The sequence below is a fragment of the Podarcis tiliguerta genome (genome assembly GCF_965153285.1).
Source record: "Podarcis tiliguerta genome assembly, chromosome: 10".
NCBI lineage: Eukaryota > Metazoa > Chordata > Lepidosauria > Squamata > Lacertidae > Podarcis > Podarcis tiliguerta.
Genome location: NC_139543.1, coordinates 41719767 through 41738373, shown reverse-complemented (window position 1 = coordinate 41738373; position 18607 = coordinate 41719767). Strand labels below are relative to the sequence as shown.

The window sequence follows — 18607 nt, the reverse complement described above, 5'->3', positions numbered from 1 at the left end:
GCTTGGAAGTCTTGTTTTTTTGATAAAGTGATTACACATCAGGTGGTATAGCCATGTGCCAAGGATGTGGCTTTTGCATGTTTCCTTGAGCACAACTTGTAACAGTGAAGAAGGAGCTGTAGTTTACAAATAAAGGAATGAACAAAGCTTTCTGCAAAAAGAACTTGGAAGACCTCGTGGTAGGAAAACAATGGTGGAGATCTTAATAAATCAAAAGCCGCCATCTTGGAACTACATTAATACCTGCCATTAAGGGGCTAGGAAGCTCCCTTCCAAGCTGGTTTTATCTACTTATTATGGCAAATATACACAGACTGTAAAAACAAACAGGGAAGGAACTAGAAGAGGAACGTTATGGGGACAGGAAAGGCTAACCATTCCCTTTCTCCTGCCATTTCTCTGCTGCAAATTGCACGGCCTGTTCTAGCGCTTTGCAAGTACAGTGGTACCTCGGGTTACATATGCTTCAGGTTACAGACTCCACTAACCCAGAAATACTACCTCAGGTTAAGAACTTTGCTTCAGGATGAGAACAGAAATCGTGCTCCGGCGGCACAGCAGCAGCCGGAGGCTACATTAGCAAAAGTGGTGCTTCAGGTTAAGAACAGTTTCAGGTTAAGAACAGACCTCTGGAACGAATTAAGTACTTAACCTGAGGTACCACTGTAGTAACTGAGCTATCCAGCCCCATATTTCTAAAAAGCAGTTAGGGGACAGTCTTCTATATAAAGGTTGTTTTTCTATATTGGTGACTGTGTATATAAGTTAATTAGACAAAGTTTTGTTTTGTTTTGCTTTATGTTACATAACTTAGAGAGTATGGGGATCATGATTTTATAAATGGTATCAAGAACAAAAAGCTAAAATTATTGTAAATAATGTGGTTTCAGAGGAAATTAGAATTGAGAAGGAAACCAGACAAGGGTGTCCACTGTCCCCTCTGCTGTTTATCTCAGTTCTGGAGGTCTTGCTAAGTATGATTAGAAAAGATGAACAAGTTAAAGGTATTACAGTAGGTTCGAAACAATACAAATTAAAAGCCTTTGCTGATGATTTAGTTCTGACATTACAAGATCCAGACTCCAGTGTAGTTAAAGCACTGGAGCTAATACATGAGTTTGGTCAGGTAGCAGGATTTAAATTAAACAAGAGCAAGACCAAAGTAATAGAGAAAAATCTGGATAATGAAGAAAGGAAAATATTACAAGAAAAAAAGGGCCTAGATTTTGTGAAAAAAGTTAAATATTTGGGGGTGAACCTGTCTGGGGAAAATTTGAATTTGTATAACTATGAGAAAATATGGAATGAAATTAAAAGAGATCTAGAGGTGTGGTCTAACTTAAAATTGTCGTTAATGGGCCGGATTTCTGTGATTAAGCTGAATGTGCTGCCAAAGATGCTTTTTTTTTGTTTCAAGCCCTCCCAGTTATAGACAATGTGAAATGTTTTAAAGAATGGCAAAAAGCTCTTTCTAAATTTATCTGGCAGGGGAGGAAACCCAGAATTAAATACAAATTACTTACGGATTCCAAAGAAAGAGGGGGATTCTCTCTGCCAGACTTAAAAATCTATTTTGAAGCTGCCGCACTTTGTTGGATTAAAGAATGGATGAAATTAGAAGATACAGATTTACTAGATTTGGAGGGATTTGATAATGTGTTTGGTTGGCATGCATATTTGTGGTATGATAAAGTAAAAGCCCATTTTAAAATCATATAATTAGGAAATTGTTGTATAATGTTTGGATAAAATACAAAGACCTTTTAGAAAGAAAGGCGCCCAGATGGCTTTCACCAATGGAGGCAAAGGCCCAGAAAAAAATTAAATATAGATACCAAATGGTTGAGATATTATGACTTAGAGGAAGAGGAAGGTTATAAATTAAGACCATTTGAGCAAGTTAAAGATAAGCTAAATTGGCTACATTATCACCAGATTAACGAATTGTATAAACTGGATAAGAAAAATGGTTTTGCCTTGGAAAAATCTAAGTTGGAGATGGAGTTGTTAGATACTGAAGGTAAAAACTTATTTAAATGTACAAGCTTTTGCTGGAGTGGCATACGAAAAATGAACAAGTTAAATCGGTTATGATAGATTGGGCAAGAGATTTAGGACATAACATAATGTTTGAGGACTGGGAAAGATTGTGGAAGAAAGCGGAGAAGTTCACCGCATGTACTTTTTTAAAGGAAAATATTATGAAAATGATGTATAGATGGTATTTGACTCCTGTAAAAATAGCAAAGATGTATCATAATTGTGATAATACATGTTGGAAATGTAAAGAAAAGGAAGGAACATTCTTTCATATGTGGTGGACCTGCTCCAAGGTGAAAGACTTCTGGGAAAAGATTTATAATGAATTGAAAAAAATGTTGAAATATACATTTATAAAGAAACCAGAGGCCTTTCTTCTTGGAATAACAGGTTCGGAACTGCCCAAGAAAGATGTTAATCTATTTTTGTATGCCACAACTGCGGCTCGTATTTTGTTAGCTAAAAAGTGGAAAACTCAAGAATTACCAACAGTAGAAGAACGGCAGATGAAGATGATGATTTTAATTAATTTTTATAATGGAATGTTTTTAGAATGTTGGATTATTTGATTGTTTGATTATTTAATTGTTGTTAGCCACCCTGAGCCCAGCTTCGGCTGGGGAGGGCGGGATATAAATAAAATTTATTATTATTATTATTATTATTATGGATTTTATGGACCTAGCCGATCTAACCGGAAGAGTCCGCGACCAGAAGGAGGAGGAACACCATGAAGAATGGAAGAAATTTAATGATTATTTAGCTAAATTTGTTAAGCTAAAATAACTGGAAATAGCGTCCAGATACTTAATGGGTTTAGGATTGTATATGTGTTAACTGATAAAATAATATGTTTAATACAAGAAGGAGAAGATTTAAAGATGTTAATGTTTAATTTAAAGGGTATTAGAATTGGGATTTGGAAAACCATTATAAGGATATGCAATGAAATTCAACTAAGGGGAAATGAGGAAGTCGTTTTACAAAGTAAATAACTGCTATTTTCAATAAGGTTATGATTTATGTTTGTTATGTTTTGTTTGTTTTATGTCTTTGTTTGTCCTTGATATTGAAAAAACTAATAAAATATATATAAAGGTTGTTTTTTTATATAGGAGACTGTTTATATACAGTGGTACCTCACAAGACGAATGCCTTGGAAGACGAAAAACTCGCAAGACGAAAGAGTTTTTCATTTTCTGAGTTGCTTTGCGAGATGGATTTCCGTATGGGCTTGCTTCGCAAGACGAAACGTCTTGCGCCTTTTTTTAAAAACCGCCAATGCATTCCTACGAGAAACCGTCAATACGCAGTGGTGCTTCGCAAAACGAAAAAACTCGTAGAACGAAAAAACTCGCAGAACGAATTAATTTCGTCTTGCGAGGCACCACTGTAAGTTAATCAGACAAAGTGGGTGTGTGCTTACTTGATACATTTGGGTGTGTGTGTGCTTACAATTGAAAACCTTCCCCTTGATTAGGATATCCCTGTCTTTTCCTCCCTGCACATGCCCCAGGTGAACGAAGAAGGATGTGGTGATTGCAGTCTTGGTATATGGCCAAGTGTAGATTGAATCCCCATTGCCAGAACCACCTACATCTCTTTTCAAATGGACACACTGTGAGGTAATGCAGAATCAATCTGCAACGAGCTTTTATTTTCAGAATGTAACCAGTTTCTAAATAAGTGCTTTTGAGGAGCAAAAAAAGGGGGGGCACTAGACCTAGACTGAGTGTGGGCTACGTAGAAAACACAAATATGAAGTCTCCATTGATTCTAGAATAAAATGTGTGTATGTTGTCTTGGTCAGATTTTTGAATCCCCACTCAAAACATTTTCAACTGAACTGGATAAACAATAACCCATCTCCTGTGGGTTCCCAGATGGATTTTATTGGAGTGCAAAGATACTATTCATCCTATTTCTAATTCCATCAGCACTCTTCACAGCTTTGTCCTGAATGACATGATGTTTGCTCATATAATTATTCCACAGAGCTTATTTTTTGGAATTTTATTTAATTTTAGCCTGCAGTGGGCTTAGAGACTGTAGCCTGCACAGCAGCAATGCTCTTTGTCACTCTTTCATCTCCCTTTGTTGCACCCTTAAGTACTTCAAGTTTAGATTGTCTGATCCTTGGCGCTAGGAACAGCTTTGCTTCTCATTTGTATGTTTCTGGTTTTTGTGACTCAGACGATCCAGTACACTGAGGCCAGCAACAGTGCACATACTTTAATAATGGTCACAAAAATGAAAATAGCAAAGCTCGCTGCATCTCAAATATCTCCTGGAGCACCCTTATTAAAGCCACAAGGTCTTTATAGACGTTTTTAAGAATCCACAGCTTTCTTTCGCAAACGCACAATAAGTTTCTAGCCCCTAGTACAGTTATAGAGATGTCTTTCTTATATACACAACAGCTTGCCATGAGTAAATAAATCTTGTTTTCAAATTTGATTATTCATAGGCTGTTTTATTTAAAATTTATGATTTACTTCAACAATTTTCAGTACGAAAGAATTTTCATATGGCAGTCAATAATCCTACAATGTGAATAATTACAAGCAATGTGAATAATGACACCAGCTGCGCTTCCACATCTCAGGTGGTGCTTTCCCTCCTTCCCTTTTCGTCTATTCTTTTGCAAAGGAGGAAGACAAAAGATCTCCTGCATATCTTAATAATGCCCATATCCTCCTTGGGTGTTAGTCCTTAGGTAATACCAGCACATTCCCCGTAATCTTGTACGATAACATTTTCCAGTCAAAGATGTTTCCTCTAGGAAACTGGTGGACCTGGAACACATCTTGAATGTCTTGAGATTTCAGTACATAATCCCACATGTAGAGATCCATTATTTCCCCCACAAAACGCCGTTTCTGCTGTTCGGATGTATTTTGTGCACTCTGATCCCATCCAAGCATTGCAGTGCCCCCCGACTGAACAATATGCCCTACGTTGTGCACTTTTCGGACGCTCCTTTTCCCATTCATCCAAAAGGCGGTGAGGCCAAACTCAGCTTCCCAGGTGACACACATATGACTTCCCAAAGTGCTGAGATCAGGGAGGGCAAACATCACACTCTGACCCCCCATATGTAAGCCAAAGCAGCCCTTTGCCTCACGCAAGATCCTCAGTTCGTCCTTTTGAGAGCGGTAGGAGAAGAGAATGACTTTGCGATCGCTCAGATCCTCTACTGAGACCCTCATGCAGAGCGTGAATTCCATGACATTCAGAGGCTGCAGTGGAGATATGACAACATAACTCTCCTTTGATTCATTAAGGAAACTCAGAACTCTGCCCTGCAGACCTAGAAGGGAAAACATCATTAGCACTTCTACAGGAAATCACTGTTCAGCAAAGCAGTGGGGAACTTGTGGCGCTCCATATGCTTCTGAACTACAACTCCCATCATCCTTGGTCATTGGTCAGGCTGGCTGGAGCCGATGGGAGTCATAGTCCAACACACAACTGAGCACTTACCTAAATCAGTTTCACTGTCTCTCACAGGGCTCCGTCCACCATCATGAACTGCAAAAGAAATGACATATCTGAGCTTCTGACGCTGGTGAGAAAAATATTCACATTAATCACAAGTGTTATGTAACCAAACTTTCACCTTTGGTGGAAGTGAAATAAGGCAAATGGTTATTACAGTCCTTCATGAAATATTGGGCTGCTAGGTTTCATTGGACCTCCTCATGTAAAATATTATGTAAAAGACCATATAAGAGCATGTGATCAAAACCAAGTGTTATATATATTATAACTCTAGCTAGAATACTAAATGTAAAAGCCTTAATTAATTAATCAGAAACATAATAACAGAGACTTACTAAGAAAGATATCAGAACAGCTAAATGCTGTAAAATTAACAGCTGAGAGAGAGAGGTTCAGAGAAGTTATTAGTGTCATTAGTGGGCGGAACCTGGCAACACAATACATAAAGGGCGAGTTGCAAATTTTAAGGCAGGGAACTGATTACATTACATAGCTCTATGAAGTTCTGAAACATATTGTCAGGGGTTCAGGAGCAGAGGCACAGGAAAGGGAGGAAATGGAGAGCGAGGGGGAGGAGTCCGAAGGAAATGTCAGCGATGACAGCGGTCCGAGGTCTCTGAGTCTTTCCAGCGAATCGGAAGATTCACAGAAAGGGGCTCCCGTGGTCAGGGCAAGGGGGGTGCCTAGGGGGACACCCCAGGAAGAAGGGGCCAGAGGGGACTCAGAGAGCAGCAGTTGGAAATCAGGACCAGCGTCCACACCAGAGTGCAGTAGGGGGGAGGAGTCCCAGGCATCGGGATCAGGCGGCGCACTGCCAGCGGGAGGACATGAGGCAGGATTGGCCACGCCTCCATCGGGGAGCGAGGAAACGGTCGAGAGGAAGGTTGAAGGCTGGGCGCGCGCGCCAAGTTCAAATGTACAGGAGGGCGGCACAGTTGACAGCCCGGATAGGGAGCCAGGTCCCAAAGCCCGCCGAAAAGAGCCGGCGGAGTCAGGGGGGTCAACGTCTGCGTCGGAAGAATCCAGGAAGGAAGGGACCCCGGGGGGTAGCAGGACCCAGAGGAGAAAGGAGAGACGGAAGAGGTGGAGTAAGGCTAGAATCTTGAACTGGTGTACGGGGGGCGGAGATTCAGATGGAGCTTCGCCGGTCTAAACCCTAGACGTAGAGCTGGGGCGCTCCGGCTTGAAAATGGAAACTGTACTTCAATAAAGACTTTTGTACATTACTACCGGCTAGCGTTGGTCCTCTGTGAGCTGGGACCTGGAGCCAGCTCTGACACATATTATGTCAGGGAAAATAAAGCAGCAGGTTTCAGCAAAATGAAGATTATGTCTGACAGGAGCTGAAAGTATACAGTATATGCTTTTTATTAACTATCATCTTCATCTATCTATCTGTCTGTCTGTCTATGAGAGTAAAATTCTATAATATTCTTGATGTTTAAATTTTGTATGGGTTGTATGAATTTAATAAATTATTTGCTTTTTTCAAAAAAAAAAAAAACAACAACCCCAAATGTATGTAAGGAAACTGTGGGTTGTCAGACATCAGGAACGGGAAGGGAGAGGTGAAGAGTAGATGTGGAGGCAGGAGAAGCTTCTACTCCCCACCGACAGACATACTGTTCTCCAGTAGCAGCCAGTGGGGCTGTGTTGCTCTCCGGGGGTTGTGTCCAACAAAGTCCTAGTCAGAGTAGACCCTTTGAAATTAAGAAACCTAAGTTAGTCCTGTCTATTGACTTCAATGGTGAATAGGACTAACATAGACTAGAATATCATCCGGCTGTCTTTCCCCTGCCTCTTACCAAGAGGGGAGGCAAGGCAGCAGGAACGTCATGTGCTGCGGGTACAAAATACATGCATTAGCTAAAGCATTGGACTGGCTCCATTGCTCCTCTCACACCATGCCAAACTCCCACTGCCTAGCCCACCCCCCAGAAGTTGAAGTGACGCACAATGTTGGGAAGACGGGAGAGCAACGCAGCCCTATTGGCAGCTACTGACATTATCTATTCATTGGTCAGCTCTGGGAAAGGCAGGAAGGCCCTCTCTCACCTGAGTTGTGATAATAGGGGTTTTCTAACAATCAGTGATTTGGTTCGCCCACATCGCATGAGCAACATGTTCCTTTGCTGCGCACATCAAATCCACAACAGAGGCCATCTACTCACCCACATGGAGCCATGGGTGTGCGAGAACTTGCACTTCACAGAGTGAGAGGAACTCGTATCTCCCCGGGATTGTAATGGTCACATACTGGCCCTGCATCCCTGCACAGGTGAAGGATATTGTTTCCCCACGCCCCATGCTGTTGATTGTAGCGCACCTGCAAAGCAACTAGAGCATTACTCAGCGGCATGACCCCAGAGCACAGAGGAGATATGGCACACGGAAATATGGGAACCCCACCAATATTTGAGCCAAAAGAACCAATGATATCAGCCAGAGACACAGAACATTTTGCTCAATCATTTCTTTGCAGTTAAACTTCCTAAGAGGAGCCTTGCTGGATCAGATAAAAGGGCTATCTACTCCGGCATCCTGTTCTCACAATGGCCAACCAGTTGCCTATGGAAAGCCACAACACAAGGAGAACATGAGTGTAGCAGCACTCCCCTGACCATACTCCCCAACATACTGTCTCTGATGCCGGTTGCAATATACAGCCTTCATTGCTAGTAGCAATTGATGGCCTTATCCTCCATGAATTTATTGAATCCCCTTTCAAAGTCATCTGCGACAGTGGTCATCACTACATATTGTGATCGAGATGCCATAGCTCAACTATGCAGAAGTGTAGACAATTCTGCAGCACGTTCTGCAGCAATGTGGTACCTCCCAGCTGTCATTGGACTGTAACTTCTATAGTCTTGATTGCTGATGATGCTTGCCAGGGCTGATGGGAGTTGGAGTCCATAGTATCTGAGGGGACCATGCTCAATGCCCTTGCTCTAGAATACTAACTCTGTAAATACAACAGGTCTATCTTACTCTGTATGTCATTCATACACATATTATTCATACACACCAAGAAACCATATTCAACACTTGCCTATAGCCACATTATGCAGGGAGAGACTAGCAGTGATGAGGAAGCTGCTGCTTGGGGATGTTTGGATTCCTAGAATCATAGCTGGAAGGGACCTCAAGTCAACCCCCTGCAATGGCAGGAATATCAACGAAAGCATCCCTGACAGATGGCCATCCACCTTTGCTTAAAAACCTCCAAGGAAGGAGAGTCCACAAGCTCTTAGTTTGTGCACCATCTAGATGATGTGTTCACCATTACTAGACTTCTCACCGAAAACCCCCTAGGAAGCTTCCATGCAATGACAGCATCCTCCAAAATATCTTTCGGAAACTACTAGTTTCATGGATTACAGTCAACAGGATCAGTCCTCATGATGAGTGAGGCTGAACAATTTATTTTATTACTGATGATATGTCTATCCTGCTTTCCAGCCACAGTCGGCTCTCAAAGTGGCTTACAATTAAAATCTGGACTAAGGTATGATATAATTTGGGATATTGTGTATGTATGGGACACAATTTGTCTTCTTTGGGTCCTGGCAGTTGGCAACATAGTCCAAGCTTCCAGGCTCGTCCCTCCAAAGGGAGAGGACAGGAGATACAGATGGACTACAAGAGTAGCTGATGCAATAGATGTTAAAACCCAGAAGCAGCCTCTCCATTTATTTAAGTGAGAGGGTTAGGATGTTCATGTTTTAGTAGTACATTTTTTTCAGATTGAGCCCTGCCAACATCATTAGTGAGGAATCAATGGTCTTATACTGCAGATTCCAAATCCCCCAAGTCCTCTGGAAACCAACACGACTAACTGACTTCCAGATCTGTCTATTTTTTCAGTTAGGTATAATTGACAAACCTGCTAGCTAAAACTACAGCAGATTCACTCTTGGAACATTGCAAACAGCTTGAAAGTTTGGTTTTTTTGATAAAGTGATTGCACATCAGGTGGTATATAAATTGTGTTAAATGCTTAAAAATAAACAATAAATAGTAAGCTCCAGTGAAATCTATGGGACTTACTTACAACAAAAATGTTTTTAGGACTGGGTCTAAGGTTCCAATCCTAAGAAAAGTTTATTGGAAGTAGGTTGCACTGAACCCTACAGGACTCACTTCCAAGTAAGATCATATTGCATGTCATCTTTATTGGTTTTCCATCACCATTCATTTGTTAACAGCAGAGAAATACCTGGGATTCATCGTGCCTCCCTTCTGTGGTGAATCTCCAATGAGAATCTCAGCTCCTTTTATCCTTGACTCACAACAGTCTCCTCTGTTTGTGATCACCACAGCAGATACCTGAAATGCTGAATTCAAATCTACCATCCACCAGGGCTCAAAATCCTTCTTTGTCAGGGTGCAGTCTCCATTAGCATAACTATTGGCCAGTGAACCATCTATGGCCTTTTTTGACTTCCCCTTTTCTTCATACGTGCTCGACTGGGACGACATTTTTCCCACTGCAATGTTAGGATCTGGAGGGGATGTGGAGAAAAAACACATCTATTTACTGCCAAAACAAAAGCAGAAACACAGATAGCACATGGATATCGAACTGAAGTCAGATCAGATAATGGTTCACTTAAAACACCTTTCAGTCTTTGACAGTGGCTAACTGGATGCTCTGTGGCAGTTCAGAAAAAAGGGTGAGATGGCAATATCCACACTCTCTCTTGTCCCCAGAATGTGGTACTTAGAAGCATAGAATTGCAGAGCTGGAAGGGACCCCGGTGTCATCTAGTCCAACCCCCTGCAATGCAGGATTATTTCACCCAACATGGGGCTCGAACTCATGAGATCATGAGTCTTACACAATTCCAACTTAAAGGATTTATTATCTCTGAATATATTATCTCTGATTGTAGAAGATACAAATCTAGCTGTCAATGCTAATAGCCACTTACTTATCTTTGATGCAAGTTGTCTAATCTATCGGTTTATACTAGTGTGCTAGTGGCGTTTCACATGTTAATCATATACAACTGTGTGAAGAGATATTTTGCTGCCTCTCTCACGCACTTGAATCTGATTTTGGTTTTGATGAATGACTCTGAAGGTCTATTCACACAACCATCTGGGTGCACAGTGAACTCAGGAGGAGTCTGTACATCAGACATAGAATCACAGAATTGTCAAGTTTACACAGTAGTAGCCTGCAGTCCAAAAGAGGCTTATTGCATGCACAGCCACACACAGGAGCTTGCTTTCAGCAGACATTTTATAATTTGAAAGCGAATCATTTCCCTCTATTCCTTCTCTTATATTTTGTAGCCAGCAAAAGACACCTCTTACTTCAGCCTCTGGGGAGCAGACAAGATCAGATAGTTCTTGCCCTGTAGTAAACTTTGCGCCTTTTGTGGTTTTAAGTGATGCTTTCATGCCATTTTGTTGAATGAATGTATATCCCACATCAGAACCTTGTGGTGAAGCGCAGACAACAAATTCCAACAAACAACAGCAACAGCAAAAATATTATTATTATTATTACATATGCCATCTCAGGCAAGTGGGATAAGCAAGGATTTAGGGTGAAATGCAACACACTCAGGATTTACCTCCAACTGGGATTATTGAAGCATCTGCAATGGCAACATTGCCAGCACTGCCTGGAAAAAAGAACAGCAATTGCCAGTTCAGGTAGGTAGCTGTGTCTGACACAGTCGAAATAAATAAATAAATAAATAAATAAATAGTCCAGTAGCACCTTAGAGACCAACTAAGTTTGTTCTGGGTATAAGCTTTCGTGTGCACGCACACTTCTTCAGATACTTCAGGTATCCGAAGAAGTGTGCATGCACACAAAAGACATGAAGCATACTCCCTTATGTTTACATGTATAGCTGTTCATGCTTAAATAATCATCATTTTTATATTATTACACTGTCACTTGGGCCCTGGCTGTGATTTTGTCTTTGATCACATATATTTGATCACTTTATATTTCAAGGATTACAGTCAACAGGATCTTCATGATGAGTGAGGCTGAACAATTTATTTTATTACTGATGATATGTCTATCCTGCTTTCCAACCACAGTGGGCTCTCAAAGTGGCTTACAATTAAAATCTGTACCAATTTATGATATAATTAGGGATATTGTGTACATATGGAGCACAATTTGTATTCTTTGGGTCCTGGCAGTCCTTCCTTCTCTGTTTTTTTAGCCCCAACTATACAAACACAAGTAACCTTGCTGGATCCAGTAAAGTCCACATGTCCCAAACAGTTTAGGGTCAATCTGTCTAGCAAAGTACTTAATCAAAATTGTACTTACGTTTGTGTGTTATGAGCCAATGCAAAGCAGCAATAACCAGAAATGCAGAGTTGCGTAACATGTTTGTTATTTTATCCGCTTTTTGGAACACTCTACAGACTTCTCAGCATCTTTGCAGCAGCATCCGAGACCTTCTCCATTCCTTTCAGATAAACCACTTTGCTCCTTGCGCTCAGGCTGTTCCTCAAAACTTCAAAATCCAATGTACCCACACAAGCCAGGCTGTCTTATAGCCGGGAAAGCTTTGAGCAGTAGGGCAGTTCTTGGGCACTGCTTTTTATCTGGCAAGATAAAGATATAATGGGTCCGTGGTGTGACTGACTTAACAGGACCAGCCAGAACATAGAAATAGCAGTCAAATTCCAAAAGAGGAAACATTCATACCTTTCATACACAACAGGTATCCATCCATCTTATGCTGTCGGAATATGATGGGAGTGGGGCAGGAGGAAGTTGTGGTGTACACATAAAACTGAAAACTAGATAACTAACCATGTCTACTCAGAAGTAGTTCAGGGAAGTTTTTAGTGTGTGGTGTTGTATTGTGTTTTTACTCATTTTTGTTGGGAGCCACCTAGAGTGGCTGGGGCAACCCAGTCAGGTAGGCAGCATATAAATAAATTATTATTATTATTATTATTATTATTATTATTATTAAACCGACTGAATTCAATTACATTTATTGTCAGGATAAAATAGCATTCTACCAGACAATATCATAAAAAATAAGTTGACAATTTACTTAACCTAATACTGTTTATACCAAAAGATTTCAAAATAGCTGCAATTTTTACTCCCATACAGAAATCATGAAAAGGTTATCTAGGATCTGGGTAATTCTGCCTGTTAGTTTGTTCCACTTAAATGTTTCAGGCTGTGTACATACAATAACTTTAAAGCACCTTCGAAGCACATTTTCCCCTTTTCAAGAATTCTGGACTCTGTAGTTTGTTAAGGGCTGCTGGGAATTGTAACTCTGTGAGGGTTAAACTACAGTGCCCAGAATTCTCTGAGGGAAAGAATGTGATTTGAATGTTCTTTAAAGGTATAGTGCGTACTTAAGATTCAAGGCCTAACGTACAGGTAGACTAGGCAGTTGCCTAGGACAGCGCAGCTAAATGGACATCCGCCATGCCAACTATCTCTGGGCACCTCAGAGTGCTCCATGATACTGTTGGGGTTTTTAGAGGTCCTTTCCAATTTGCTGGGTAAGCCCTTGTCCCATTCTGCCTAAGGTGGCAAAATGGCTTTCCAGCTTGTAGCCCAGTCTATCAATGTAGTCTGCACTGGGAAAATTTGAATTATCTTTGAAGGCTTTATGCATAGCCTGGAGGGGCAGAAGCTGGAGGTGCAGAAGGAGACCCTACAGCAAAAAGCTGAAGAAACCACCACCCTTCAGCTCTGGAAGCTTGCAATTTCCCCTACTGAAAGTTCCTAATTCATTACAGTATTTTATAATGTCTGGGGTAACTAGAGCTTTCAAAAATCATTGCACCACAGAAAGGAGATCAAGGGCAGAAACAAACTACATCAGCCAATTTGTGCTAATTTTTTTTTAAAGGTTGGTGACTATGGCTGCTTCTATGGGCTTGTCCAGGTCAAACACCAGCTGATGCCTGGCCTGGTTTTATAGGTTCACCCCACAGCACTGCAAAAAAAAGAAGGAATTTGGGTGTGCAAAATCCCCCCCCCCAATAATATCTCAGTCTCCCTAGATACTCTTGCCTAAAGGCTGACAGAAGCCTCCAGCCAGCTCCACTAATGAGGCAAGGAAGAGACAGGTGTGTGGCTTAGCTCATTGGCAAAGGACAGCCTTTGAAACAGAATCAGGTGCAGGCACCTGTTGTGTAGGGACATCTTGGTCATTCCTGCACTCTGCTTGTGGCATGTGGTTATCAAGATCAGCAGCAAATCGTATCGTGTAGGCATGGCTTAACAAAGAATGTTTCATTAGTGAGGTAAGGGAAGAGATGGTAGATGGGCTTTCAACTTGGTTGGTCTCCATAAATATTGAGAAGAGAGCTTCCCTCCCCCCCCCACTCCACTTCAGCTCCTTTATTTCAGATTGCTGCCCCGTTGCATTCTGAAGTACCAAAGCAGGGCTCAGATGTTCCCTTTGCAAAAAAAAAAAAAAAGATGTTCCCTTTACTCTGTGATCAAAGGAGGCAACACCACATTTATTTAATTTATTGGGCACTAACTGTCTAAGGAGAGTTGAGCTACATCATATGAGCACTAGATGTTAATCACAAAATTCTTTATTTTTATGGATCATTAGGAAAGGTTAACTGATCGGGAAGCATGAATAGAATTTTTTTCAGCTTGCAAGCAACTGGCAGTTTTCCTCCGCCCTCCGTTTCTAATCCCAGGTGGCTGTTATCTCTGTTCTGACTCCACGCAATGTTCCTAAGCATAAAGTGCCAACATCCAAACACTTGCCTGATGCAACAGGTGATTCCTGAGTGATGTATAATATACAGGTGGCACTTCCTAAATGTCTCATAATCTTAAATTGTGCATCAGTTCCCTTTTAATGCTGAAGATATTGGGACGCTCTGAGTGTTTTAAATGTTTACAAATTGTTAGCTTCGATAACAAAATGTATGTGCTTCTCCAAAGTATCCAGCAAAACGCAAGCCATCCACCATTTGACCTGCGACACAGACTGCCCACCTAGGTTCTAGAGTGCATTTAAGATTATTCCTGACAGCTTGATACTAGCAAGGATGCACTAACAGCTTGGTGAGTGTGGAGTGAGGAGAGAAGCAGATTACATCATGACTTTTGCAAGGCTGCTTTGATGTTTTCTGACACATCCCACCAAATGATACCCTTGGCCACTCACCCAGCTTATAAATTTACTTATAAGGGTGCGATAATGCAGGGAAATATATCAAACTTCTGACCTGGTTAACACTATTCACACATGCACGCACACACAAACTGGAGTTACAAGGTACAAAAATGAAAATACATTGAAACAGGCCTTAATTTCAGTTATGGATCGCAGTTTTCAGTGTCATGCAGAGGCCTGGAACCTGAAGCTACTAAATGCCTCCAAGGTGTCAACTGGTGTTGTTGTTGGACTATAACTCCCAGCCGCCCCAGCCAGCATGACCAATGGCCAGGGATGGTGGAAGTTGTAGTTCAGCAACATCTGGAGGGCACCACATTGGCTAGCCCAGTTGTAGAATGCACCCCTTACTTATCAGGACCCGCTTCAGAATTGAGGGCCCCTCCCTGGCAAGATGCCCTCTGGTGAGACCCTCAATGGTTATCCCCTGGCAGCAGAGCCAAAGCAGGCGTGGCCATTTTTATTTCCCAGAATGCCTAGGAGTAAAGCTACTTCAGAAGCACTGCGGGGGAATCAAATAGTGGGTGCTGGCAGCTGCCTAAGGCCTGTTCCTTATCACAGGGTAATCACAACATATCCCCATATTGCAGCTTCCCAACTGTTTTTATTGTTTTTTGCTGTTGTTATTGCACACCACCGTGGGAGCCATCTAGATATTCCTAAAACAACTAGCACTTTGGTATCTTTATAGAAAACAAAGCATACAGTGGTACCTCAGGTTAAGTACTTAATTCATTCTGGAGGTCTGTTCTTAACCTGAAACTGTTTTTAACCTGAGGTACCACTTTAGCTAATGAGGCCTCCCACTACCGCTGCGCCGCTGGAGCACGATTTCTGTTCCCATACTGAAGCAAAGTTCTTAACCCGAGGTACTATTTCTGGGTTAGCGGAGTCTGTAACCTGAAGCGTATGTAACCCAAGGTACCACTTTACTGTGTTTTTTTAATAAATAAAAAAGAACATGGTTGCAAAGGTGAAAAGTGGTGTTTTCATTTATTAAGATGCCATATGAGTACCGGTACTTCTGAATCTGAACAGAGACAGATCCGAACAAAACCCAGAGGAGGGGAAAGTGCTGTGTAAGAGAACTGAGTGGATTTTTTTTTCTTTGCTGTGAGAACCACAAGAAACCACACACTCATTCATACTCAGGACAACAGCTAGCTTTGAGCTAACCAAGCCGCCAAATGCAATTCCAGAAATATGCCATGTCATATACATGCTTATAAATACCAAATTCATTACAGTATTCAAGTGTGAGTCTTCATGTGGTTAAAAGCAACGTGCGCACACGCACACACACACACACACACACACAGCACCAGTGGGCTCAAGTAAACCTGAACACTTGTAGAAGTACAAAATTTTATAAGAACTAGAAAAGCTCAGTGGGCACAGTGGTTACTGCCAAGGGCAGATGGCCAGCAGGGAAGGCAACTTAAAGCAGGGGGCTTCCTTTTCGCTGCAGCTCCGACTCAGCACAGCCTTCACATCTTCTCACCCGTGCCAACATGACTGTGTCTGAGGTTCTTTCCGTATCAGCTGTAAGAGAGCGTTATTTATTCAGAAAGAAATAAAGAGCATTTAGTTTTGTTTGAGGCATTACTAAGCATACAGAAAGCAGCGTATGAATGTGGTTTTTGTTTTTATTTCGAAGAAATGGAGGAAACTGCAGCAGTAAAATGAAAGATCAAGCGGAAATTCTCTCGGATTCGGACGGAGTAGGAAAGCTGTCGGGAGCGGAAAGGGCCTCGTTCAAACTTCCCGCCTTACACGCCTCCTAAAGGATGGTTGGAGCAACCGAAGAGGGCAGAGCGCGGGCTTTTCTGGTTTGAAGCTTAACGTCTCAAGCTTCCCGCCAATCAGACAGGAAGAAACCACCAAGACTTTCCCAGACTTAAGGAAGGCTTAAGACGAAACTAAACACTTAAAACGACCCATACAGCGAGTTGTAGAGGCGGCGAAAAGAAAAATCGGGGATCAGCTCCTTGTGCGAAGACATAGGGCATTATCCAATTTAAAGGAAACTTTTCAATATAAAAATGAACTCAGTGATGTTTGTCTACGTGATATAAACAATGCGGAGTAAACTCACTATTTCCACGCCTGTCTAAACGTACCAAATTAACCGGCGAAGGCGCCGCAGCTCCTTCGAGTTATATGTGCTCCCCTCTCGCATCGCAGTGCAGAGGCAAAACAGCATCTGGGGGCCCCAGGTTCTCCACCCCCGTTTTAAGCTCCTACCCAATTAAAAACCGCAAGTGAAGCTCGAGGGCACCTTAAGGTAAGCCCTTCGCTCCTCGGCCAGTCAAGAATTGGGTTGTGAAAATGCAAACTAGTTCCTTCCCGTTCCCAAAATGGCGCTTCATAAAGCAGAAACGGGGACACTTATGTATACAGGAAGTGATCCGAAATCCTCGCATGGCAGCGCAGAGGCACTTTGTACCAACTCACAAACTGGGGTAGGGGGAAGGGAAGGCAATCTCAAGCTCTTCTCGGGATGCTGTGTAGTGGCTCTGAAAAGAGCCTTTGGGTTGTTGGTGGAGCTGGGCGAGGGGCGCCTAAGCCCTCTCTCCGCGGATGCGCCGCGCCAGCTGGATGTCCTTGGGCATGATGGTCACCCTCTTGGCGTGGATGGCGCACAGGTTGGTGTCCTCGAAGAGCCCCACCAGGTACGCCTCGCTCGCCTCCTGCAGCGCCATCACGGCCGAGCTCTGGAAGCGCAGGTCCGTCTTGAAGTCCTGCGCGATCTCGCGCACCAGGCGCTGGAAAGGCAGCTTGCGGATCAGCAGCTCCGTCGACTTCTGGTAGCGGCGGATCTCGCGCAGCGCCACGGTGCCCGGCCGGTAGCGGTGAGGCTTCTTCACGCCGCCCGTGGCCGGCGCGCTCTTGCGAGCCGCTTTGGTGGCCAGCTGCTTGCGAGGCGCCTTGCCGCCCGTCGATTTGCGAGCCGTCTGCTTCGTCCGAGCCATCTTCGTAGATGCAGAAAATAACTAAAATCTGAGCGCAGAAGGCAAAATTTATACACTAGTTCTGCCCTCTGATTGGCTACTGCTAGATGAACAACCCTCGCCATTGGATACATTCGACTTCTTGATTGGTTGGAATTACAAAACCTCAAGCTCATTCGACAGTTTGAAAAGGCGCGCATTGATGTTTAAAAATCGTCAGCAGCCTCTCGCTTTTTAAATTTCCCCCCTTCGTTTTGCATTGCGTAGGCGCCAGGGGCGGAGGAATGCCAACTACGTGTAAACCTAAGGGTCGTGTAGTGTCGCTTTCACAGAAATCACCCTTTTAATTTTCTTAAAAATAGAAAATACGCGCCCATGTTTATCAAGCTGCCTCACTAAAACCACATCGCCTATATGTAACCCTGTTTATGTAATAAGATATCCTCAGTCGGGACGGAATTTTCCGAAGGTGTTCTGCAATTCCAGTAATCCTACCCATTTCACGAACATTTAATAAGTGAATTCTAAAAAAATTACTTGGAGACAGCATGGATACTAAACATTAGGAACTTCGAAGCGCTGACCACTTTTGTTGTGCAACCACACGTCTACAAACCGTATATAGGAGCTGGTTACAGCTCACCAATAACTGCAAAGCGCGGGTAATTCAAATTACCCAACTGTTATTACTAGAAAATTGCTTCCCAATTCGGTTTTCTGCAACCATAAGTCATTCTTTCTGTGCATATAAAACTACGATTTAATCTGGGACACAAACGAAGTAAAATTTATTCACCGGAGAATCATATGAAAGGAGCTCTAGGGTATCTGTGCTTTGTTCGATCATTTGTTTATTGGTCATTTAGCTTTTAACTACTGCATATAGTGGGGGAGATGGCTTATATTTAAACTGCATTAAACTATATATATATATATATATATATATATATATATATA

At 42.3% G+C, this 18607-nt stretch overlaps 2 protein-coding genes across 2 annotated transcripts; both read right to left on the bottom strand.

Moving 5' to 3' along the window:
- Nucleotides 1-4500: 4500 nt before the first annotated feature.
- LOC310658416 (pentraxin fusion protein-like) lies at nt 4501-17251 on the bottom strand. The gene is made up of 7 exons (XM_083400318.1): nt 17154-17251; nt 11846-12126; nt 11127-11177; nt 9761-10046; nt 7713-7867; nt 5524-5571; nt 4501-5350 (listed from the first exon to the last, which is right to left on the bottom strand). The coding sequence occupies exons 2-7, from the start codon at nt 11904-11906 to the stop codon at nt 4746-4748; spliced, it is 1206 nt and encodes a 401-aa protein (XP_083256444.1). The 5' UTR covers nt 11907-12126; nt 17154-17251; the 3' UTR covers nt 4501-4745.
- LOC310658435 (histone H3.2) lies at nt 15778-17671 on the bottom strand (the record flags this gene model as incomplete). Its single annotated transcript, XM_083400366.1, has 2 exons — nt 15778-16241; nt 16795-17671. One exon carries the CDS (start codon nt 17669-17671, stop codon nt 17261-17263), a length of 411 nt encoding a protein of 136 aa, XP_083256492.1. The 3' UTR covers nt 15778-16241; nt 16795-17260.
- Nucleotides 17672-18607: the final 936 nt, after the last annotated feature.

Coding starts and splice junctions, on each gene's coding strand:
- LOC310658416 (XM_083400318.1), bottom strand. CDS start 11,906: ATGTTACGCAACTCTGCATTTCTGGTTATTGCTGCTTTGCATTGGCTC. Junction 7,868..9,760: donor GGAGGCACGATGAATCCCAG/GTATTTCTCTGC, acceptor GTTGCTTTGCAG/GTGCGCTACAATCAACAGCA. Junction 5,572..7,712: donor ACACCCATGGCTCCATGTGG/GTGAGTAGATGG, acceptor TTTCTTTTGCAG/TTCATGATGGTGGACGGAGC.